Source organism: Gopherus evgoodei, chromosome 10, assembly GCF_007399415.2.
Source record: "Gopherus evgoodei ecotype Sinaloan lineage chromosome 10, rGopEvg1_v1.p, whole genome shotgun sequence".
In the NCBI taxonomy this organism is placed as follows: domain Eukaryota; kingdom Metazoa; phylum Chordata; order Testudines; family Testudinidae; genus Gopherus; species Gopherus evgoodei.
Genome location: NC_044331.1, coordinates 27,801,594 through 27,827,238, shown reverse-complemented (window position 1 = coordinate 27,827,238; position 25,645 = coordinate 27,801,594). Strand labels below are relative to the sequence as shown.

The 25,645-nt window shown below is 41.7% G+C and overlaps 1 protein-coding gene across 4 annotated transcripts in view; it reads right to left on the bottom strand.

The window, feature by feature from the left end:
- Positions 1 to 25,645, bottom strand: part of MINDY2 (MINDY lysine 48 deubiquitinase 2) — a 96,353-nt gene that overhangs the window by 63,322 nt on the left and 7,386 nt on the right. For all 4 annotated transcript variants that reach the window (XM_030579029.1, XM_030579025.1, XM_030579028.1 and 1 more), the window contains exons 2-3: positions 17,253 to 17,310; positions 8,142 to 8,206 (exon numbers count right to left, since the gene is read on the bottom strand). In XM_030579029.1, coding sequence (XP_030434889.1) covers positions 8,142 to 8,206; positions 17,253 to 17,310 — 123 coding nt within the window. The remainder of the gene's footprint in view (positions 1 to 8,141; positions 8,207 to 17,252; positions 17,311 to 25,645) is intronic.

Here is a 25,645-nt window from a genome sequence, read left to right as displayed (position 1 = left end):
TGCCCTCCTCGTGGACACTGCAGAGGCCTTCGACCTTGCAGTCCCATCCGCAGCATCCAACATTGCCTGACGGGTCACCCTGGTAGCCGCTGTACCTTCCTCCACCAGAGCCTTGAACTCCTTGTCACGCTCTTGGAGGGAGTTCTCGAATTTGGGCAGAGTGCTCCACAAATTGAACTTGTGCCTCCCCAGGAGGGCTTGATGGTCCGCCACTCTTAACTGGAAACTTGACGATAAATAAACCTCTTTCCTGAATAGGTCCTGTCTCCTTGAGTCTTTATTTTTCAGAGTAGGGGCTGGTTGGCCCTGCCTCTCCCTGTGGTTGACCGATTCAGCCACTAGGGAGTTGGGGGGCAGGGTGGGTGTATTCACGCACCTTGGCAAACACAAAGTACTTCCGTTCCATCCTCTTAGAGACTGGGGGCAAGAAAGCCAGGGTTTGCCACAAGGCATTCAAAATCTTTTCCACCCCTTCATGGAGTGGGAGGGCCACTCTGCCTGGTGCTGAGCTGAGAGGACGTTGAAGAGGGAGTCCGAAGATTCCTCCACCTCCTTGGCTTGAAGCTACCCTTTTCAACAGTTCCTGATGGGCCTTGGAGTCCTCCTGTGGAACAGGTGGAGGAGGGGCCATAATTGCCTCATCAGGGAGGATGAGGGTGCAGTACTCTGCATACCCACCGGTGCTCGAGGTCCCACCACTTGGTTGTCCTCTGGGCACAGAACCGGTGATGAACGCCCCTCTGACTCCTTCCTGGGAGACTGAGATAGGGAGGCTGACAGTCTCTCTGAGGCTCTGGCCACCAAAACAAGTCACCACCAGGGGCTGCGCTGGGGTCATGGGACCCCATTGGTACCATGGTGCTGGCCAAGGAGCCTGATGCCACTGCACCTGCTGTGGCACTGGTGGAGCAGGCTGTTCAGCCTGACCAGCCTGTCCCATTGATTGATGACTATGAAGGGAGGCCAGGCATATGACCTGCTGCTGCGCTCAGACCAGGAGCGGCAGCGGTGTTGGGAGCGGTGCCAACCATGAGATGTGATCCCAGGGTGGAGGAGCGGAAGTACTACCAGTAGCAGCCGTTCCAACGGGCAGATCTGCGACAGTGAGTTGCCGGCAATTGATGCCTGGGACTGAGGGAGCAGAGCTGTGGCAGGGCCCTCAAGCGAGATGAACAACAGGAACGGTGTTGATGCCTGTACAACGATGGGCTATGGTAGCCTCTCAGAGGCTAGGACCTCCAGTACTGTCTGTCCCAGTCTTGACAGGGCATGCTTTCCTCATGAGGTCTATGGTCCCTTGAGGAGGAGCAGTGCCTGGAACCCCTGCCAGTCAGTACCCAGCCAGACAACCTGGTGGGGGTTGACTGGGACTGGCATGGACTGCACACGAGGCAGTCGCTGAGCAGCGAACGGCGTTGGGAACATTCCCTAGACTGTGAACGGTACTGACCAGGTGGCGACTGCGGAGATCCAAGTGGTGGCTTGCCTCTGGGCTGGGGAACCAATGGTTGCAGGTCCCCTGGTACCGGCACAGACATAACATCCTGGGCCGCTTGCAGGGCCTCCAGCATGGACCCAGACTAGACTCAGACCCAGAACCCAGACCCAAACCCAGAACTGCACAACATGGGTCTAGTCTCTCCCCCGTCTTGCTCCGGTGTCTCAAAGGAGAAGACCTCTTCTTAGCTCTTTTGGAGTGTTACGTTGACAGGGAGCAGTGCTGGCTGGTGGAAGGCACTGAAGGGTCGCCATGCACCAACGCCACGGTGCTTGGTGCCGATTCAGAGTGGCATACTTGAGTTGGGGTCAAACAGACTCCATCAGAGTGGCTCGGAGTCAAATGTCCCTTTCCTTTTTGGTCCGAGGCTTGAAGGATCTGCAAATCTTGCGGCAATCGCTGAGATGAGTTTCCCCCAGACAGTGTAAACAGTCCGCATGCGGATCACTCTCTGGCACTGTCCGCCTGCAAGTGCCACACAACTTAAAGCCTGGAGCATGCCCCAACCCGGGCGCACTAAACCAACACTAAAATACAGGTGCTACTAACTACGAATGAACAAGAGTTCAAGAGGGAAGTTGCAGCCAAGCTGGAGCAGAGCAGTTCTGACGCACCTTCACTGCTGGCAAAAAGGAACTGAGGGTGGGGGGGAGCGCGCCACACCCCTTATACCGCACTACAGAGGCGCCACTCCAGGGATCGCTAGGGGCACTCCCCAACAGGCACTGCTCGGGCACCAGTGCATGTGGAGAGCACACACACCTATTGTGGAATGCACATGAGCAATCACTCGAAGAAACCCCATTCTTTTTTTAAGTATGTGTCAGCGTGGATCCCATAACAGATGACTGGCAAGCAGTACCTTCTTCAGGATGGTGGGAATGAGAAGTTTCAATTGCACCTGTTGAATAGTGACTGGAGTACCACTCTTGCAATTTTGGCCTCTTATTAGTCCAATGCATAATGTTGGACAAACATGGATGGCTGCTCCACTTAGCAGCCTTGCAGATTTCAGATATCAGCACATTTCAGAAACAGGCCAAGGATGCCACTTGGGTTCTGAGGGCACGACCCTTAATAGTCAAATGGAGAAGTACCTAAGCCATTGGGTAGCACAGTGAGATATGGGTTACCCATTTGAAAGTCTGATGAAATGCCTTGACCATTGGAGCAGCCAACTACAGACATGGGGACAGTCTAAAAGATTTTGTCCTGTTGATGCAACATTGAAGAGCTCTGGATACATCTAGGATATGGATCATCTTCTCCCCTTGTGTGGAATGTGGCTTTCGAAGACACAGGCAAATTGAAATCAGAAAATGTCTTGGGAATTAAATTTTTGCATGAGGTCTCAGTGCGACTGGCTTTATGAAACAAGATGAAAGAAGTTTCCACTCCGAGTGCCTGAAACTTGCTCACTCTTCTGGCTAGGGTAATGGTCACTAGAAAGACTGCTTCGAGTGGCAGATGGAGTCCTAAAAGTTTAAGAGGACAATGCTGGAGCAGGTTCTCTAATCAGCAGATAAAGGCATCAGACAATGATAAGGACAGGTTTAAACCCAGTGAGATTCTAGTATGCCATTACAAACAGTTGGTGTGAAGCATTTCAACCCACTGTACAAGGAGGTGTGCAGGAGAATCTTCCCCTTCTTGACCTTTTCCTTTTTGGGGAGAGGAGAATGCCCATTTAAATGAATTTTTAATAAAAGTATTGAAATAAAGAAAGTGAAGAGAGATTTCTTGACAAATTAAGCATTCCAAAGCCTAGAAAAAAGAAACAGGTCAAATACAGTCCAAGCTCCACCTCACTGCCATGGGAGGTGAGAAGGAACTTGAGCGTTGCAGCCACTTCACATAAAAGCACAAGGAGGAAGAGGAAGCATGCTACTATTCAAGTGATTAAGAGCTCTCATGAGGCATATGTAAACTTACAGTGGAGTCCAGAGATGAGAGAGACATACTTCTAAAACTATAAATTCTTCAGTAAAATGTGGTTTCTCATCCTTTATTTGATTTTTTTTAGAAGAACCACACACTGAGAACAAGAGAAATGCAAAGTATAGTACCTGCTCTCATTAGGTTGACAAGCAGCAGATAGTTTCAATTAGTTAATTAAATCATCCCAATATAGTCCGAAACAACATCTATGTAGTCTCAGTCTTAACTCTATTTTAACATATCAGTTATGTAAGAATAAAAACACACTACAAAGATGCTGTAACCACCCCAAAAACAGATATTACACACCAAAAAAAATGCAGATAAGGTTACATTAAAAATCCAAATGAGTTAAGGTACGGAAATGTACAGTAAAGACACCCAAACAATCTTCTCTACACTGTAGTGACACCGTACAGTAACCACACAATTATGATTAGTGCATAATTGTGTTTCCAGTTTATATTAAACTGATTTTTAAACAATAATACATATTTTCTCTCAAGGCGGAATGCATTCTTAGAAATACACTACCTCACCAGAGCACTATGAAATATTTGCTGAGAAAGTGGAACAAACAACTAGGTCGCCATAAGAATGGCTGGGTTTGCTACTCCACAAAGTGAGCACTAATAAGATTATTAGAAAATACTGGATAAATATGACTATTTATATATTTACAAAGCAATTTGGCACAGAAGTTAAAATATACCTACACTAATCTCTTTAACGATGTAAAGAAAAACATACCAAAAACAATTGTATGACAATTACATGGTATCAAGTATCAGAGGGATACCAGTTAGTTATCAGAGTTAGCCTGGATCTTTAAAAGCAGCAAAGAGTCCTGTGGCACCTTATAGACTAACAGACGCATAGGAGCATGAGCTTTCGTGGGCGTATTCACTCACAAAAGCTCATGCTCCTATGCGTCAGTTAGTCTATAAAGTGCCACAGGACTCTTTGCTGCTTTTACATGGTAAACTCATCCAGTTTGGTAAAGGGAGGCCAGAGAGGCTGCACTTTAAATGGATAGCTAATTTTCTTCAACCTTATTCCAGTACACTGCACCTACCTCTAGACAATATTTTTCCAATAACTTGGAAATCACAAGATTTCGATCTTGTAACCATTGATCACTTAGCACTCACTTGGACACATGAAGCATTATATGTCAGTTACTCCAATCAAAGTTTATAACTCAGAATTATCCAAAATGATTTATTTTTATAATTCTGAAAGACTATGCTCCAGGTCAATTTCAGTTTCCACAATACCACTCAACTTGCTGTTTCCAGCACAACAAATACAAGAAGTATGTGTAAATTCTCCCAAACAAAATAAGGAGATCCAGTAATAAAAAGTAAATAGTTCCATTTCAAACTCTAATCATTTACTTCCAATGAAATCCCTCTCTCTCCTTTAAAAATGTTATGCACAGGGAATAAGCTATGAACACATGTAGATGGAGCTGAAAAAATTCACTCACTGGAGGCAAGTAGGAAGCTTTTCCTGCTACTTGGGGGCATATGTTAGCAGTTTCTACAAAAATTAAGCTTTTTCTACAAAAAATTAAAAAAACCACAAAACTATTTTTCTGTTCTTTATGATTCCAGAATAAATATTTCAAACTGCAAACCAACTCAGCATTGTCTTCCCTAATCTGCAGTCAGTTCCAGTGCCTTTGCACAGCATTACCAAGCACCAGCAGAATATTTAGACTCTAGTCTGTTTCACTGTTTCTATTCAGAACCTGTGGGAGGCAATGAAACTCCAGAATCATATCAAATTTACACAAATGTTATAGAGAAAGCAATAAAGCATAGAAACAGGCACTTCACAGAGGAGACAGACTCAAAAAGTGGTCTAGAGGTAGATAAAGGAGGATGCTTCTTCACACCATCCTTCCCAGCAGCCAGGAGGCTTTAGGTGAGAAGTCGAACAGTGGAGACCTGATCCATTCTATGCCCACACTCCGTAGGAGCCAGCAAGCTGAGGAGAGGGGTATAGTAACAAAAGCTTCTCTCCTTCACAGCAGCCAGGAGGCTCTGGGATGGGTAGGAAAGACTAAGCATTGCCTTACCAGATCATTGGTCAATCTAATCTTGTATCCTACCTCCAACGGTGGCCAATACTTGCTGCTTTAGAGGAACATGCAAGAAATAGTCATGGAATAGCCTACTCATAGGGAGTAGTTTATTCAACTGTAATTCTAGATGTTTTCATTATCAATATATCATGAATGTCAACCTTTTTCTGAACTCTGCAAGGCTCTTGGTCTCATTGGTATCTTGTGGCGTTCAGTTCCACAGGCTAATTGTGTGTTTTATGAAAAATTGTTTCCTTATTAGTTTGAAATGTGTTGCTAAATTGGTTCATTAAAAGGTCTACTTTTCTTATATTAGTAGAAAAATGAAACAGAAGTACCCAACCTATCTTCTCTATATACTGTTCACTATTTTGTGTATCATGTTCTTTTTACTGGAACATAACAGCACAGATCCCCTTCATTTTTTATACCTCATGCTGACTAGTAGGTGCATCTTGTAAATTTATCAAGGTCTGTAATAGGAAATATTTCTGCATGATCTCAATGTTTTGTCCTGATTGCTTAAGGCAGGGGTTCGGGTCCTCTCAGGGGGTCACGAGGTTTTACATGGGGGGGTCGCGAGCTGTCAGCCTCCACCCCAAATCCCGCTTTGTCTCCAGCATTTATAATGGTATTAAATATATAAACATTTATAAGGGGGGGGCGGGTGTCACACTTAAGGTTTGCTATGTGAAAGGAGTCACCAGTACAATACACCACTACCCCGAAATAACGCGGCCTTGTGGAGCCAAAAATCCCTACCGTGTTATAAGTGAAATGCTGTTATATCAGGGTACCGGTGGCAGGGCTGCAGTGGTGATTTAAAGAGCCTGGTGCTCTGGCTGCAGGGAACCCCACGCCCTTTAAATTGCTGGCAGAGCCCCACTGTAGCAGCCCTGGGGTAGCAGCAGCAGGGCTCCAGCGGGATTTAAAGGGCCTGGGGCTACCCGCAGCAGCCGGAGCCCCGAACCCTTTAAAGCGCTGCCTGAGCCCCCCTGCCGCAGCTCCAGGGTAGCAGCAGCAGAGCTCCAGCGGTGATTTAAAGAGCTCCGGGCTCTCCGCGGCAGCCGGAGCCCTAGACCCTTTAAAGTGACTCAAGACACCTTTTAAAGAAAAACTGCTTACATCAGTCACTGTTGGCACTTACATAAGCTCGTATACAAGCTTTCATGATGTCACTTTGTCTTTTTTAGTATTTAAAATGGAGTGAGAAAACACGTAGATACAAAATGTAGGAATACATTTATAACAAATAACTCATAAGATTACCATAAACAAAACATTAAAGAAAAATATTTCTTTCAACTCCTCTCCCATTTCATTTACTTTGTGGTCAGATTCACCGTTTTATTGCTGGTACACATCTTTCTTCAGATCCTACAAGAGGATGTTTACCAGTATCACAAGCATCAAATCTCAAAGCGAAAACAAAGAGGTGTGTCAGACAGAAGCGTGCTCTGAAACAAAAGTGAGGAATGAGCTGAGCATCCTGGGTGGTGTTGCAATCAGGTCACTTCTTAAACATCAACAGGAAGCAGAAAAAGTTGCACATTTTAAAAAGGACTTTAAAAAATTCAGAATGCATTATTGGTGCTATATCAAATAATATATTTTAAAAACTTTGTGCAGGTCACGGCCTTTTAATTTGGGTATGTATAGTGATTTTTGGTTTTAGTAAGAAAATTACTATTTGCATGCACCCCAATTGCCTCTACAGGGCGGTTTTTTAAAAAAAAGTTCATGTTTATAGTGACTCATCCCAAAAGGCTCCCAAAGCTCTTTTCAAACATATATGTAAGATCACCCACATCTGAGATTAAATGTGGCAGTCACTCTATACCAGCAACACCCACAACTGGTCTGTTATTAAAAATACATACATGGGAGAAACACCTTTACCGCAGTTGTATTTAAAAATGGAATAAGTATATTACTGTTATTAGATCAACTACTATATCCTCAATTCAAGTTAGAAGAAATAGCTATAAAACATTTCACAGAATTCTTAAGACTTTCTGTACTACTTCTGTGATCTGGTTACAGCAGCATCTACAGATTAATAAAAAGATTACATTTTCTGTTCCCATCTGAATAGGGTAGGCTAATCTGAAAAGCATGGTTTTCAGTTATCACAGATTTCAGAATAAGTACCTACTACCATTACTCCAGGGACATCTGAACTGAAAATATGAACTATTTTAAAATAAAGTACAATGGAGTCTGTCATTATTCTTGCTGCAGATAAAGGAATTCATTTTGCCATGGCTGATATAACAGAATGCAAAGACATTTTATTTTCTTTGCTAGCAGAGAGGGAAAGACTTAGAAGTCAGATTGAACACTAAGCCCAAGGCCAATCTGTTACTATAAACAAGAAAAAACTGTTGTCTCTTCAAGAAAGTGATTCGCACAGCAATAACTACTCTTCTCTACTTTAGGAGAGATACTGTAAAACTAAAGTCGATACTGAATAAATAAAGAACAAAGGCTCTATCTTCCATACATTGGTGGATTTTACAAAGTCTCAACAAAAGTAATTTAGTGAATTTTTTTTTAAAAATGCTTTAGTTCATTACTGAATAAACAAACAATTGCTTTTTAGAAACTGTTTCTTACCTGCTCATAATTTAGACGTTGAATATCAGAAATCTCTTTTGGTTTTGCATCAAGAATATAGTCTCCTTAAAAAAAAAAATTCAAGTTATAATTTATTCCACAACTCAAAGCTTTAGATGTACTCTTTAAAAGTTGTCTATCTGCCTGAAGCTCTTTGACAAAATGATGGCACCTTTAAGTAACTCTTTAAGAAACTTACCACTGGAACAACTTCCCAAGGGTCATAGTGGATTCTCCACCACTTACATTTTTAAGTCAAGATTGGGAGTTTTTGTTAAAGATATGATCTAGGAATTATTTGGGGGAAGCTCTATGACCCGTGTTATATAGGATGTCAGTGATCCCTTCTGAATATCTATGAATTTAAGTTTACTAATAAACTGATGAGATCCCACTTCCTCAGAACTTTAAATCATAATTGTTAGAGGAAAAGTTAATACACAATCTTATCAGAAGGCAAGTGAAACCCAAATGATAGTTAAACATTTCAGTTGGGCATGTAGCTACTCTATTTGCTGACTTTTTTTTTTGGCAAATAGTCATTTATTCCTAGAGTCTCTGACAAAATATTGTTTGCAATGTTCTTTCAGTGTTTTATGAATTGATTTTTATTGGGTCCAAGATTTGCTGTTTTCTGTACCATTTTCAATGTGTCATGATGAGAGTTAAATATTAATTAATTTAGCTTATGCCTTTATCCAGGGCAACAGGATTATTAAAATACAGCAGTGGCTCTCAAACTTTATTACTAGTGACCCCTTTAACATAGCAAGTCTCTGGGTGCAACCCCCCTTATAAATTAAAAACAGTTTTTAAATATAATTTAACACCATTATAAATACTGGAAGCAAAGTGGCGTTTGAGGTGGAGGTTGACAGCTCACGACCCCCGCATGTAATAACCTTGTGACCCCGAGGGGTCCCGACCTCCAGTTTGAGAACCCTTGATATACACCATGTTATACAGACACAAAACTTTCAATTCTTATATTACACAAAAATATCCACTTCTTATTTGTATCATATTTACATACATGCTTGTGAAAATCTGGTTATACTGTTAGAATGTCTTTTAATTGTCTATTAATTTCCCATTTTTACATTTAACTTGGATAAAAACAAAGAATTGAATACTTTATACATTACACTTTGTTTCTGTTCAAAATGTGTTTTTCCTCTGAGACACATGCAAAAGTGAAAGTTACAATTCTGCTTGCACAGAAAAATAGTCCTCTTGCAAGCGCAGACCACCTGAGCCCCCTGTTTAAAAAGAGATCTTTCCTGACAGCCAGATTGCTCATTCAGACCAAAACCTTGGACTAGATGGGACACCACCCTCTATTATCCAGGTGAAGCTGGCAAATCCCAAGTCATATTTCAAGTTTAAGCAACCAAAAGAAATAGTAACAGCAGCAAAGGGGCCACATGGTAATATAACAAAGTACATGAATAAAAGCAGACACCAAATTAGAAACTAATATAGATATTAAAAGAAATGTGAAATCTGAATCCTTTATGTTTTGTTAGCTTCAGATTGGGTTGTGTTTTATTTTCATTTCGTTTTAATTTATTTAGGTTTGCTGTAAATGTAATATGATCAATTACATCGAAATCAAACACTGAAAAGTAGGGGTGTCAATCACAGTTAACTCACATAATTAACTAAAAAAATTAATCACTATTAAAAATTAATCACAATTAATCGCATTTAACACTAGAATACCAATTTACATTTATTACATATTTTTGGATGCTTTTCTACATTTTCAATATTGATTTCAATTATAACAGAATACAAAATGCACAATGCTCACTTTATATGTTTTATTACAAATACATGCAAGTACTGAAGTGCCAACTCTATCATGAAAGTGTAATTTACAAATGCAGATATATTTGGTTACATAACTGGACTCTAAAACAAAACAGTTTAAAACATTAGAGCCTACAAGACCACCTCAGTCCTATTTATTCTGTCAATCGCCAAGACAAACAAGTTTGTTTGCACTGACGGGAGACCCCGCTGCCAACTTCTTATTTACGACACCTGAAAGTGAGAACAAGGGTTTACGTGGTACGGTTGTAGCCAGCATTGCAAGGTATTCATGAGCCAGATGCGCTAAAAGGTTCCTATGTCCCTTCCATGCTTCAGCCACCATTCCAGAGGAAATGCTTCCATGCTGCTGATGCTAGTTAAAAAAATAATGCATCAATTAAATTTGTGACTGTACTCCTTGGGGGGAGAACTGTATGTCTCCTGCTCTGTTTTACCTTCATTCTGCATATATTCCATGTTATAGCAGTCTCGGATGATGACCCAGCACATGTTCGTTTTAAAAACACTTTAACAGCAGATTTGACAAAACGCAAAGAAGGTACCAATGTGAGATTTCTAAAAAATAGCTACAGCACTCAACCCCAGATTTCAGAATCTGAAGTGCTGTCCAAAATCCGAGAGGGATGAGGTGTGGAGTATGCGTTCAGAAGTCTTAAAAGAGCAACACTGATGGGGAAAACTACAGAACTCAAACCACCAAAGAAAGAAAGAAAAAAATAATCAATCTTCTGCTGGTGATTCAGATGACGAAAATGAACACGCATCAGACCACACTACTTTGGATTGTTATCAAAGAGAACCCACCATCAGCATGGAAGCATGTCCTCTGGAATGGCGGTTGAAGCATGAAAGGACATATGAACCTTTAGCACATCTGGCACGTACGTTGGCTACAACAGTGCAATGCAAACACCTATCATCACTTTCAGGTGACATTGTGAACAAGAAACAGGCAGCAGTATCTCCTGTCAATGTAAACAAACTTGTTTGTCTTAATGATTGACAGAATAAGAAGTAGGACGGAGGACTTGTAGGCTCTAAAGTTTTGTTTTAGAGTGCAGTTATGTAACAATTTTTTTTAAAAAAAATCGCATTTGAAAATTACACTTTCACGAGAAAGAGATGCCACTTCAGTACTTGTATGAAGTAAAAAGAAAAATAAATACGATTTTTTATCATTTTTACAGTGCATATATTTATTTGTAATAAAAAATACAGTGCACAGAGGTCACTTTACAAGGTGCCACAGGACTTTGTCACTTTTTACAGATTCAGACTAACACAGCTACCCCTCTGATACTTTATTGAAAAGTGTTTTTCAAATGGATGATCACTGTGATATGGAAAATAAACATATAGTTGTATTGATAAAACAGTTCTCTTTTTTGTTAGGTTTTTCTATAAACAGTTTATTTTTGAATATTTCTCCTATACTGTACACTGACTGTGTGCCTAAGCCAGGGGTTGTTAACTCAGATCCTCAGGGATCTCCAACCATCCAGGTTTTTGTTTCAGACAGCAAATAATTGTTTTTATTAAAATCCATTAGTTTGTGTTGCATACAGAATGCTCAAGTGCCCTGGATGTTTTTATGAATTAGGACATTTAAGTGTTTTATATGCAATATTAAGCAGTATATATTTAAAACAAACTATTAAGTGCCAGTTGGATTAAAACCCTGGTCTATTGGCTGTCACCAAGGACCAAAGATGACCTAACATGCCAGCTGGAAAATCTCACTCTTTGGCCTTGAATCTCACTCTTTGGAGCGGTAAACCTCACTCTTAAGGGCAGCCAACCCTCAGCATCTCTGTTAGCTATTAGTTTATCAAAGAGAACAGAAACTCCTAAAGCATTTGCTTAGACTTTGATTTTTAAGATGTGATGAAATAATATACAGCAATGCCCTCACAGCACAGATGATCATAACCACAGACAAATACATTCTTACACAAGCTAATGAGAGATCTTGAATCAATACCCAAATTGTTGTTTCGCATGAGTTACAGACCCTTTGAACCAATAAATCTGTAGACGCTTTGATAGAACATAGCGGTATCTGCTTTATAGGTTAGATTAAAACATGGTCAGACAAAATATGGATTGCTTTGAAAATTAGTATTGATTTGGTTTCAAATAGTTATAGAATTTGACTAATGCATCCAGATCTAATAATATACTAAGCAAAGATATAAAAATTGAGGATATCGGCAGCAGCCAACTGGCTAGGAGTACTGCAAAGAGCCAACTCCTTTCCCCATGAGCAGCATAATCTTCCATCTCTTGGGAGTAGGAGATGTGTGGGGACCAACCACACCAAAGGATCTTGTCCCATCCCATTACTCTTTTATATACACATACACACAAATATACACACATACACACTAGATACCAGCCTTTCAGAATCCTCGCAATGTTGCTTCATTTTGCCTTGCAGCATCTTTCTCCCCCAATCTCTATGAGTTAATTCTTCCCTTATTAGACATTAACTCACCATCTCCTAACAGGCCCTTTAAGAATAATGAAACAGTGGGAATTTCCTCACAACAGGCAGCTTCTTACCATAACCTGAGAAAACCTGGCAGATATTTAGCAAGAGATCCAAAAATTATTGTGTCCTCATGAAACACTTAAGGGGGACCATCTGTCATGAGAGCCTGAATCACTATACTTTGAGCTGAAGTAAGGCTACTAAGAAAAGCTGTCTTTTCAGGTGGGTGGTAAAGGGAACAGCTTGCTCCACACTCAGAGGGGAGGAATCCATCAGCTTTGCTAATACTTAGGCTTGGCAGAATTGAATTTTTTGTTGTTGTTTTGACAGATAGTGTTTATTTTTAAGCACTGTTTCCAATTTTTACATTTTCACAGTTGAAGGAAATTATGGAGGGAGGGGTCAGAATTACAGAAAATGATAAGATTCAACAAGTTCAAGCTTTATAACAGTTACCATCACCAATTGTCAGCATTAAATGTCAAAGTATACAAAGTAAATATCCTTAAATCAAACTAAGTTCTCAGGCAGCATTTCTCTTAGTTTGCCTATTTGCACATTTTGATTAAAGAAATACTTTCTGGTTTCTGTGTGTACAGTGAAATTGACATTTATGACAATTATCAAGGAAAATTTCATTCGCCCAAGTCTACCAATACTATATTGAGGTCCCAAGGATGAGGGGGGCTTCCAAATCAGTGGAAAAATGTCAATGAGGCCTTTAAGGAATCTTCCTGCTGTGGGATTGGGGGGGAAAAAAAAAAAAAAAGCATGGCCCCCTGGATAAGAGTGTGTTATGCAGATATTACTGCTAGAAGGAACCTTATGGAGCTGATTGAAAAATTGAGATTTCAGAGTTAGTAAGTAGTCCAGTATTGCTGAAACTGGTAACATCAGGGAGAAAGATGGTGCTGAAATCCCCAAAATAAAAAATCTCTTCCATTCAGTTTTATAATTAAATCTGGTGAGCGCTTCCTGCTTTAGAGCAGAATGTTCTGAACCTTAGAAGAAAGCTTCTTTCTGTGGACATCATCCAGCCAACATCCTGGCTGTCAGATGTAACAGAGTTGGGTCCAGGTGTATAATCTAACTGCTGTTCTCAAAAACTAAGCAGCCAGGGTTGGTAAGGTGATGGTGGCTGTGCTGAAAGGTTCATCAGTTCAAAATACCACAACTGCTCGGCCCATACTGGAGTTTCCCCAGTACCCCTGACATCATGAGACATTGGTGGAAAGGTATGCATTAGTCTTCGTAGCCAGGCAATTTAAAAACAAAAAACAAAAAAAACAAAAACCAACATCTGTCAGGGAGGATGGACTCCAACACGCTCTTGGACAGCTTGTCAGGCTTCTGTTGTTCTGGTCTGTGGCAAACAGGTCTATTTCTGGAAATCTCCACTTGTGAAAGATGTTACGTAGGACTGAGTCTCTGATAGATCACGCATGCTACTCTGAGAACAGCCCATCAGCTGTTCTATGAAAATAATGAAACCAGGACAGTGCAAGGCAACCAGTGTGGTTTGGTTCAGAATGCACCAATTCCATAGCCACCTGGCTACCTAATAGAACAGGGAATGATCTTGCTCCCCCATGGCCTGTTGGCATAATGCCTAGTTGTGGTGAATGATCTTGCTCCCCCATGGCCTGTTGACATAATGCCTAGTTGTGGTGTAGTCTGTCAGAACATGTACTGTGGATCCAGAAATGCTTTTTCATGCCAGGTGGACAGTTCTGAGCTCTAGATATTTAAGTAGAGAAAAGCTTTTTGAGATGTCTGTCAGAGTGTCTTGGGAGGCAGCAGGTACTGTGTTGTACACCTGATGAGGAGGACTTCTTGAGGGACTGTGACCATCATGTCCATGCAGTGACTTCTGGATAGATACACTGATTTCAACTTCAACCACCCTTCAATGGAACGTAGGTCAAGTCTGACATAATCTCGGACCTAAGCATGTCTCAGGCTACTAGAACCCATGGCCTCATGCATTCTTACTGATGTTCTTAATTGATCTTGAAGTGGGTTGATCTTGAAGTGGGTTGATCTTGAAGTGGGAATCTCTTGTGTAAGGTAAGATGACATGGACTTAGACTCTCTAGTGTTCCTAAGAAATCTATGCAGAGTCAGTACAGTTTTTTGTCTTTTGACGTGAGTCTAGTGAGGCAAACCACATTAGAATTATTTGTACTAAGTTAATCACCTGTGATCTTCCTCGAATCCTCTAGTAGTCAAGTTATGGATGAACCTTGATTCTTTATCTCCTTAGATAATCTGCCATGACTAGTGAATACATTCAGTGATGTGGAAAGACCAAGGGTAGGATTGGTAGCAAGATGTTCCCACCAGGAATCTGAGGTATTTCCTGTAGGCTGGCTGGAGTGATATATAGAATAGTAGGCATCTTGCAAGTCAAGAGCTGCAAATCAGTCCTGAAGATCTAATAAGGGAATTCCAGAGGTCATAATCACCATCCTGAACTTGAAATAGCAGATTTAAATCCCGTCAGTGCTAATCCCCTTGGGAGGGGAAAGGAGAGTGTCTAACCTAACAAGTTTATCTAAGGGGAAGAGATACGTGTTTTTGTAAACAGATGATTAACTGTGATTCTGACTAATACCCGCTAGCACAGTGTCCAGAGCAAGGAAGACAACTGCTATGACTGCAAAACAGAACCTTTGGCCATAAGAACGAACTCAGGGAAAGCTTGACCTGTTCCAGCCTTTACACCATCAGGCGAGGTGGTAAAAGGACACCTAGGATGGAGGCATAGCTCCACACTGTACTGCCCAAAAGAAACCATCTCACATGCATGAAGCACATACACACCAAGAGCAAAATCCATTTAGACCATCACTCACAGAAGAATCAATAAGTCCAGGATTGTAATTCATCCTTATGAAAATGTTATAGAATATTCTCCATAGCCAGTTTACTAGTAGGGCTGCTTAAGAGTTTCTTTGTAACATTAGCAATGGTAGAAGTGTTTTAAAATCTCCATTATTATTCACTGTTTGCTATATGTAATAGGTGCTGGTTACTAAATTTCATAAATAACTTCAACTCTATATGCTTAGAATAGCCTTCAAACAGTAGATTAAAACAAAGGCTACAGGGAAAAACAAACAAGAATTTTTTGAATTACTGCAACTAAGAAAATTGTAATCTTTAGTGCCTCTGACTGACAAGCAACCCCAAATTACAGATATGTATATGGCCATAAAAACCACGTGATGTTTCCCATTCTCTCTTGCCATCTCCTAAGGCTCTTGATGAGACAGAGATGACAGTAACCCTCAGTTAGTATGACCTCTTACAAAGCAGCCATTACCTCCCTTCATTCCCAGCAAGAGTGAAGCAAAGCTGCTCTCAATGAAGATGGTGTCACCTATGCTGTGAGGGTCCACGACCTCCTCAGCATGGCTTAATTTCTTTCCTGTTGGGAACAACAAGAGGTGGTGGCCCTTTCCTAAGAACAGTTCTCTGTGGAATTCCCTGAACACCAAAATTATATTTATCAGCCTTAGTTATGAAGAGTAAAAGCAGAACACTACTACTAATCATAAAATTAATGCCTTCAAATGGAGCCAATACATGAGATGTCAGTGAGTTTGAAATGTCTGCTATTCCATTATCAGAATAATTCATAATAAAGTGTTCAGACACTGGATGCTAAATTTCTTCAAGAAATTTTAAAATGAAACAACAGCAACAACAACAAAAACTTTACAACTGATGTTATTTCAAACTAATTAACCAAATCTGGTGCAGAATGAATTTACAAATAAAAGATCAAGTGCAATAACTGTGGGAAGGATAAGCTGTATTCCTTACACATAAAGTGGTTGAATTCCTGCTTTAAGAAAAAAACACCACCACAACCCTCAAAATTCCATAATACATGCTCATAAAAAGTAAATCTAAACAATCCATCTACACAAGTGCTTCCTACAGTAGCAGAGATAAATTCATTGTATAGCACCTAATCCTTATGTGTTTTTCCTCGTTATTTTAACCCACAATAAAACTATTCCATAGGGAGGGAATGTTATAGAGAAAAATTGTTCTTTTCACTTTTTCAGGTTAACTTTATACAAAACACTGAAACATCACTCCAAAGTTATTAGGCTGGGAGGGAAAGACCTGTAGCATCTAGAACTTAAGATGTGTCTAGACCTTAAGATGTGTAGTGATTGAACCTTGAATATCTGAATGTTCTGGACTATCAGAGTTAGACTTGTCCTCTGGAAACAGTTGTAGATGGGTTCAAGATTGAACCTGAGAATGAAGTGGTGCCTGCAAATAAGAGACCCCATCTATCATGCCAATTACATTAATTTTTTGCTGTTCTTGTAATTAGGTAAGAACAAGAAGGAGAAAAATAAAGTCACTGTAGAAAATTAAAAGAAACAATTGTCTTAGTACTTTTCAGGAGATACAATATGAACAAAGCAAGGAACATGAATAAAAAATGTCTATTGGCATTCTGGAGCATGAGGCCAGGCCACCTGCATGATCCGGGCCATAAGCTGGCAGCCACAGCAACGTTTTACATATAACCATGAAGGTAGAGCACAGAACTTCCATTAGCAACACCAATGAAAAGCATGAATGATAACCAAGGTAGTCTTGTATACCAGATTATATTTTGTGTAACTTATATTCTTTTTTGTGTAATCAAAACCTGCTGGAGAAAAAAGTTATATGGAAAAATATACTCATGTAATACTACCAAGTGATAAACTACTTTCTTAAATAGAATTATAAATCTATTCTGGATCACTACTAACCTAAATATTCCATCAGCTGTTCAGCAGTTATGATTTCCATCATTGGTGGCAGCTTGACCTGTGGGAAAAAAAAAGGATTTTGCTTCAAAAATTGAGAAGTATATTTGAGGAAGTTTGTGTTACATTAAAATCACTTACTGATTTTACAAGCTCTTTTGGGCAGAGACTATACCTATCTCTATGTTTCTACAGCACCTCGCATAAGGGGGCCCAGATTCTATAGGATACCTCTAAGGGATACCATATTATAATATTTCAAACTATAGAAAATACTTTCTAGTACATGAACTAAACACACACAAGGGTGAAAGATCTCTCCGCCACAACATGGGAGTACGGTCACACAACTTAAAGGAATGACAGCTGTATACTGCATTTAATGTAACATGGTTAATTTTTTTTTTTGTATGTAGTGGAAAATTAACTTGGTGCATCTCTTGCTTTTCTACCATCTTTTCCTTCCTTGCTTCACTCACCCTTTCTTCTTTCCTTTCTCTTCCCTTCCAACTCCTGATCTTTCCCTAGAATATTTTTTCCTCTACTTCCTCTCCTACATTTTCCTTCCTTCTCACAAGGTCCATCCCTCTCTTTTTCTGTTGTATTTCACTATTCTATATTATCCCATCAAGCTTTTCCTCTCTCCCCTCCATCATGCAAATTCAGATATAGGATTTTTTTGTTTGTTTTTTAAAAGAGAATACCTAATAGCAAAAGGAATAAACTTACTACACAAACAGATACTAAAAACACTGGGCCAAATTCCTATGGAAGTACCTAAGTGAAACCCCTCTCCATATGCCCACAAAGAAACAATTGGTATTGAAATCCCCGAATCTTGCTTGGAGTACCATCTTTTGTATTAGCCTCCAACTAGTAGGTGTCTGATAAATGTGAAGCTCTCACACCAGTCTCCCAAGCCTCTGGGGGCTGATAGAGAAGAAAGTCATATCGGTTTACTTCTTTACCCACTCTGAACATGGAACCCAAACCTCAATTCAGTCATACTCTTCAGAAAATAGTTCCAGTGCCTACTTCTGCAACTGATGAAAATGAATTTCAATTATCAGTTTCACTGCTTCTAGTGGGATTCAAAAAAAGCAGAAATGGAAGCTAACAAGGCAAGTTTTCACTCCGCTGCATCTTGGCAAAACTATAAACAGCATGAGCAGCACTAGAGCTCTCTGAAAACTCTGGCAGACAGAACAGCATCAGGTGACACTTATAATTTTGAAACCTTAATACTTGATTCTCCAGAAGCTAATGGAAATGTTTGCCTAGACAAGCGAATTTTTGAAATCTTTTAAAACTGAGTTACTTAGAATGGATTAGACTTATACAACATCTCAACTTAATTGCAAATCAAATTCATTTTTATAGGGCTTCTCTAACACACTACAAACTAATGACTTTCAAAACCTTTGGCAAGTGTGCATACAAGATTTTTGCCAAAATGGCGTGCAGCCCTTGAGTTCTGTTGCAAGAATTTGTCTACACAGAGAGAAAGTCCAGAATAGATACTGTAGAATAGCTATTGCTGAATAGGTATTCCACACTAGCTCCCCATATAGATACTCTTATTTTGCACTAAGTGCCTTTGTGAGTTTTAGGTTGATTCATTTTAGAAATGGATTACCCCAAATTGCTAAAAGGCATTCAGTGCGGAATAAGAGCGTCCACACAAAATGTCAAAGTGGAATAGCTATTGAGACTTAAAGTTGCACCCTACTTATTTTACAGTAACTCCCCTGTATAGATAAACCCTTAAATCCCCAAGCAGCAATATTGGTCCATACTGTCTTTCACAATCCACAGCAGGCCACGAAACTATAGCTATTTTTCTGTTATGTAGACCTTCCAAGAGCTAGATGCTTGTGCTGCCTTCAAACTTGACTACAAAGATGTGCTTAATCCTTCCCACAGAATTCAAGCAGAAGCTACAGCTAATGCTTAAATGGATCTTATTTTACAATGGGAGCATATGGGATTACATCTGTGCTTAAGTCTCTGAACTGGCTTCTTGTTCACATCCAAACAATTCACACTAATAGTGATTATCTTTAAGGCCCTGCACAGTCTAGAACTAGCCCTTGCCTCTGATGATTTGTGGGAATCTATACATATAACTTACAAATTTTGGTTATTATGAAGTTACTGTTATGAAAATTACTGTATCATGAATGCCCTCTGTTGATGTGTACCCACCACGGTTCTAGCAGGATTGTTCACAGACCAGGGACAACGCTGAGTCATTAGAACTCAACCACCATGTATTCAGGCTAAAGTATGTTGGAACGATGGGTTTGCTTGAGCTGGAAGGGGGTACCTCCTCATCCTGTCTGAAAGGACAGGAGGAAATGGAGAGCAGAAAAATTCCCCAAGCAGGACAAAAGACACCAACATACTGATGTTGGCCATAGAGGTTGGGTGGGTCAGGGGAAAATTCACAGTAAGACACAGGAAGTATAGGAAGGAGAGGAGAAGGGGATGGTTTGGCCACAGTCAGAGGAAGCAAGCTGACGTAGGAAGAGAGGCTCCATGTTTTGACAGAGAAGTCATACAGCTGCAAGGAAAGAATCCTGGATCCCATAGAGGACCCTGTCCACAGTCCAAAGAATGCTCTGGAGTGGTGAGGAAACTCAGGCAGGGAAATGCATGTAGGGATGATTACTTTTATATAGATCTGTGTATTTCTCATGCAATTAAGTAAGAAGCAATAATGCATTAGAATGCTGTGCAAAGCGTCTGTGTGTTACTTGCTATACCTACCATGTAGCCCCTTGAAGAGGTAAAACACAAGGCTTACATCTTCAGGTGGAGTTTGGGAGAGGGCTACTTAAGCCACAGGTGAGTCAGCACTGCTCCATTTCTGTGAAGAGGTAACACACAGTTGGTGCCCATGATGTGCGCCAGATAGGTCAAGGGAGGAAACAGTGCTGCAGCCTACTGATGTGCAGGCAAGTAAGTGTCTGGATCTTCTCACAGTAATCTGGTGGGCCACCAACCACATCTAAGACGCTGCCTCTCATCGTGGCAGTTAAGTATTTTGGCTAGAGCCTAAATAAAACAGTTACTCACCTTCTTGTAACTGTTGTTCTTTGAGATGTGTTGTTCATGTCCATTCCAATCAGATGTGCGCATGCTGCATGCACAACAGCCAGAAGATTCATCTTCTACCAGTATCTGCAGGGTTGGCCTGGGTGCCCTCTGAAGTAGCGTTTTCATGGTGCCCAATACAGGGCCCAGCTGAGCTGACCCCCCCTGTCAGTTCCTTCTTGCCAGCTACTCCAACAGAGGGGTAGGAAGGAGGGTATTGGAATGGACATGAACACTACATCTCGAAGAACAACAGCACAAAGATAGCATACCAGCTCAGGAACTGGATCCACCCCATCTTGCCTTCTCATCATGACTACTCCCTTTCTGCCCTACCTGGGCCCATATTACATTGGACCATTGGTACTACACACAGTAGAAAGGGGATATTCGCTCCAATTCTCTGCCTGCCCTTCCACTCACCTTCCCCATCTCTCTTCAGGTACCCTTCCAACGAGCAATTCCTTATACGACTCCCTACTCCTCTCTCTGGGAATGGTGGAAAATGTTCCTCCGGAGCTCAAGGGGCAAGGGCTTCTAATCCCAGTAATTCCCAATTCCTTCAAAAAACGCCTGTTTCTGGCCTGAGAAAGGCTTGGTCTGGCCAAAGCCCTGGTCTGAAGATAGGTGCGGCCTCTTTCTGCCACTCTACTCCCCGTCCAGGAACCATCCTGTCGGTTTTGCTGCTAAAACTGAGGAGGAAGTTGCGACCTGAAATGCCTGCGCTTCATGGCAGGGGGTGTGTATGCCCAGTGACGTGAGGGTGGCCTTCAAGTCTTAAACTATGCAGTCTCCTGTCCGTCTTTTCAGAGACTAGGTCCTGACCTTCAAAAGGGTAGGTCTTAAATGGTCTGTTGGACTTCATGAGGTAGTCCAGAGACCTGGAGCCAAGAGGACCTTCTCATGACCACTCCCGTAGCCATGGTTTGGGTGGCTGCGGCATCAAGAGCAGCCTGCAAGGAGGCCCTAGAAATAAGTTTGCCTTCCTCCAGACCACGGCATTAAATTCAGAGCAGGAGTTTGGTAGTAGTAGGAGCAGCAGCTCGGCAAACTTGGCCATTACTCTGCAGGTGTTAAAGGAGTACCTAGTAATGGTGGCCTGTTGGTTTGGAATGCAGAGCTGCCAACCACCAGTGGAGTAGACTTTCCTCTCAAACAAGTCCACCTTTTTCCACTTCCTGATTTTTAGAGGAGGGTCCCTGAAGCCCCTGGTGCTTCCTTTGGTTTGCAGCATCCACCACCAACTAGTCGGGTGAGGATGAGTATAGAGATGCTCTCATCCTTTTTAGGAGACGAAACAGCATCTCTCATTTATTTTCGTTGTAGGGGGCAAAGAGGCCAGAGTCTCCCACAAAATTTTTGTGGTCTCATTTATAGTTTTGATGAGTGGCAGCACAATATGTGGGGGCCCAGAGGGGGCAAGGATGTCCACCATGAGATCAGCATCCTCTACCAGCTCCTCTGCCTGGATCCCCAAGTTGTGCAGGGTGTCCCAAAACAACTGTTGCAGGAGCCTTCTATCCTCTAAGGCCAGGGCCACTGAAGTGCCCGCAACAGCCTCATCTGATGAGGACGAGAGCACCAGCATATGGCCTTGGTAACCGCCCTCGGCACTAAGAGGGTAGTTCACAGGGCTGGTGATGGTGCAGAGATGGTTGCCGGTGCCGAAGTCAGAGCAGCATGTGGAGGCACTGTCGTCGTCACTGGAGATAGTCTCAGTGCCAGGTGCTGTGAGGGGATCAAGGATGCTGACATGACTGACGCACACCTGGAACTTGAAGCCTGGGTCTGACCCTGAGCCTCTTGATAAGCCCAGGGAGTCCAGAAAGCCACTGAGGTGGCCATGGTGCCAGAAGAAGCTAGTGGTGATGCCTAGATCTAGACCTCCCGCTGCTGGACCTATCAGAACGATAGGATTCTGAAATCTCCAAAAAAAGACGACGACCATGGAGAAGCAGTACTAGGTGGTGCTGACACATGATGCCAAGCCTCTGAGGACTGCTGCAGTTCCCCCCACATGGGTAGCCAGCACTAGGGAGTGGTGTGACATCATCGCTGGCTTGCCCCTAGATGGAATAGTGGCCAGGTTATCACCAGTGCCTCATCTCTCCTTGGAGGAGGTGGTGCTGTCTGACAAATAAGGTCCTGTGCCGCCTCAAAAGTCTCTGTAGTGGAGGGGAGTTGAATGTCCCAGCCACGACAGTCCAGAGAATGGTAATGGGCCAGACTCAACTGGACCCCTTGTGGGGCAGGAGTTGACAAGCCCCTGGGAGCTGCAGGGCCCAAAAGTAGGCTGGGTGGGCTCAGGTCTCCCTGCCGCTGGCTCCTTAGGCTTAGGACAGGGAGAGCACCCTCTCTCCTGCCTTTTTCTTCTGGGGGCACTGGGGACAAAGATCGGCACCTGTCTTTTGTACAGCATCATGTCGGTGCTGGGAGTCCTTAGCCTCCTTTCTTGGCGCTGGCTCACACGCCAGTGCACTGTGAAGCAAGGAGGCAGCGCTCAGCACAGGCTCTACTGATCCAGATTTGGACGGCTGCCTCCATGAGAATAATTCTGAGGCTCTGCTCATGATCTTTAAGGGCCCTCGTCCGAAACATTTACAAATGCGGCACTTGTTCTTTTGGAAACTCTCGCCAAGACATTTCAAACAAGAAGCCTGTGTGTCACTTTTTGGCATCAGTTTACCGTATATTTCACAAGATTTGAAACCTGGCGACTGAGGCATGCCCCGCTGTCTAGGAAGAAAAGGGAGGGGGGAGGAAGGGGCGACCTCATAACTGAAACTTAGTTGTTTCTCTAACTATAGTTAGTTGGGAGCTAGTGAACAGAGGGCCACAAACAGGGATGCTGTTCCAGGAAGAAAGACTTCTAAGCAGAGATGGAGTCCACCTTATCAAAGCAAGGGAAAAGCATATTTGGATACAGACTGGCTAACCTAGTGAGTAGGGCATTCAACTAGGTTTGAAGGAGGCAGGTTATCAAAGCCCATAGACAAGCCAAGAACATGGAAACCTGGGCAAAGGTTTGGAATTTGGAGGGAGCATGGGCTGGTATAGCAGGGATAAAGGGAAGACAAGACAGAACTGGAGTGGGGAGGGAAATCAAATCTTACATGTCTGTATACTAATGCAAAAAAGTATGGGGAATAAGCAGGAAAACTCAAAATGGTAGTAAAAATTATGACATAGTTGGCATCACAGAGACCTGGTGGGATAATACGCATGACTGGAATGTTGGTATTGAAGGGTCCAGCTTGCTCAGGAAGGACTGGCCGGGAAAAAAGGGAGGAGGTGTAGCCTTATATATTAAAAATGTATACACTTGGACTGAGATTGAGAGGGAAATAGGAGATAAACTTGTTGAGTCTCTGGGTAAAGATAAAAGGAGTAAAAAAAAAAAAAAAAAGAAAAAAACCAAAAAAACCCCAAGGGTGATGCCATGGTAGAGGTCTACTACAGACCACCTAATTGGGAAGAAAAGGCTTTTTTTTAAACAGCTAACAAAACTATCCAAAGCATAGGACTTGGCGGTGATGGAATTCAACTACCCAGACATATGTTAGTAAAACAACACAGCAGGGCACAGATTATCCAACAAGTTCTTGGAATGCATTGGAGACAATATTTTATTTCAGAAGGCGGAGACAGTAACCAGGGAGAGGCTGTTCTATTCTAGATTTGATTTTGATAAACTGGTTGAGAATTTGAAAGTGGAAGACAACTTGGGTAAAAGTGATCATGAAATGATGAGTTCAAGATTCTAAGGAATGGTAGGAGGGAGAACAGCAAAATAAAGGACAATGGATTTCAAGGTGGCAGACTTCAGCAAACTCAGGGAGTTGGAAGGTAAGATCCTACAGGAATCAAGTCTAAGGAGAAAAATAATAGAAGATAGTTGGCAGTTTTACAAAAAGAGACCTTATTAAGGACACAAGAGCAAACTATCCCACTGCTTAAAGACAGGAAGTAGGGCAAGAGACCACACTGGTTTAACCAGGAGATCTTCAATGATCTAAAAATAATAATAATAAAAAAAAAGTCCTACAGAAAGTGGAAACTAGGTCAAATTACAAAGAATGAATATAAACAAACAACAGGTATGTAGGGACAAAATTAGAAAGGCCAAGTCACAAAATGAGATCAAACTAGCTAGAAATATAAAGGGTAACAAGAAAACATTCTACAAATACATTAGAAGCAAGAGGAAGATCAAGGACAGAGTAGGTCAGTTACTGTTTTTCCCTCCTATTGAGTAACAGAAAATGTGGAAACGGCAGAAGTGCTTAATGATGTCTATATCTTGGTTTTCACCAAGAAGGTTGGTGGTGACTGGAGGTCTAACATAGTGAATACCAGTGAAAATGAGGTAGGATCAGAAGAGGCTAAAAGAGGAAAAGAACATGTTAAAAATTATTTGGACAAATTAGATTTCTTCAAGTCACCAGGGCTTGATGAAATGCATCCTTGAATACTCAAGGAGCTGTCTGAGGAGATATCTGAGCCATTAGAGATTATCTTTGAGAAGTCATGGAAGATGGGAGAGATTCCAGAACACTGAAAAAGGGCAAATACAGTTCCCATCTATAAAAAGGGAAATAAGGAAAACCCAGGGAATTACAGACCAGTAAGCTTAATTTCTATACTCGGAGAGATAATGGAGCAAATAATTAAGCAATCAATTTGCAAATATCTAGAGGATAACAAGGTGATAAGTAACAGTCAGCATGGATTTGTCAAAAACAAAATTGTGTCAAACCAACCTGATAGCTTTCTTTGACAGAACAACAAGCCTTGTGGATGGGAGGGAAGCGGTAGACGTCGTATATCTTGAATAAAGCTTTTGATACTGTCCAGCGTGACCTTATCATAAACAAACTTAGGGAAATGCAACCTAGATGAAGCTACTATAAGGTGGATGCACAAAGGACTGAAAAACCATTCCCAGAGAGTAATTATCAATGGTTCACAGTCATGCTGGAAGGGCATAATGAGTGGGGTCCTGCAGAGAACAGTTCTGGGTCTGGTTCTGTTCAATATCTTCATCAGTGATTTAGATAATGGCATTCAGAGTACATTTATAAAGTTTGCAGATGATACCAAGCTGGGAGAGGTTGCAAGTGCTTTGGAGGATAGGATTATAATTCAAAATGATCAGGACAAACTGAAGAAATGGTCTGAAGTAAACAGGATGAAATTCAATAAGGACAAATGCAAAGTACTCCACTTAGGAACAATCAGTTGCACACATACAAAATGGGAAATGACTGCCCAGGCAGAAGTACTGCAGAAAGGGATCTGAG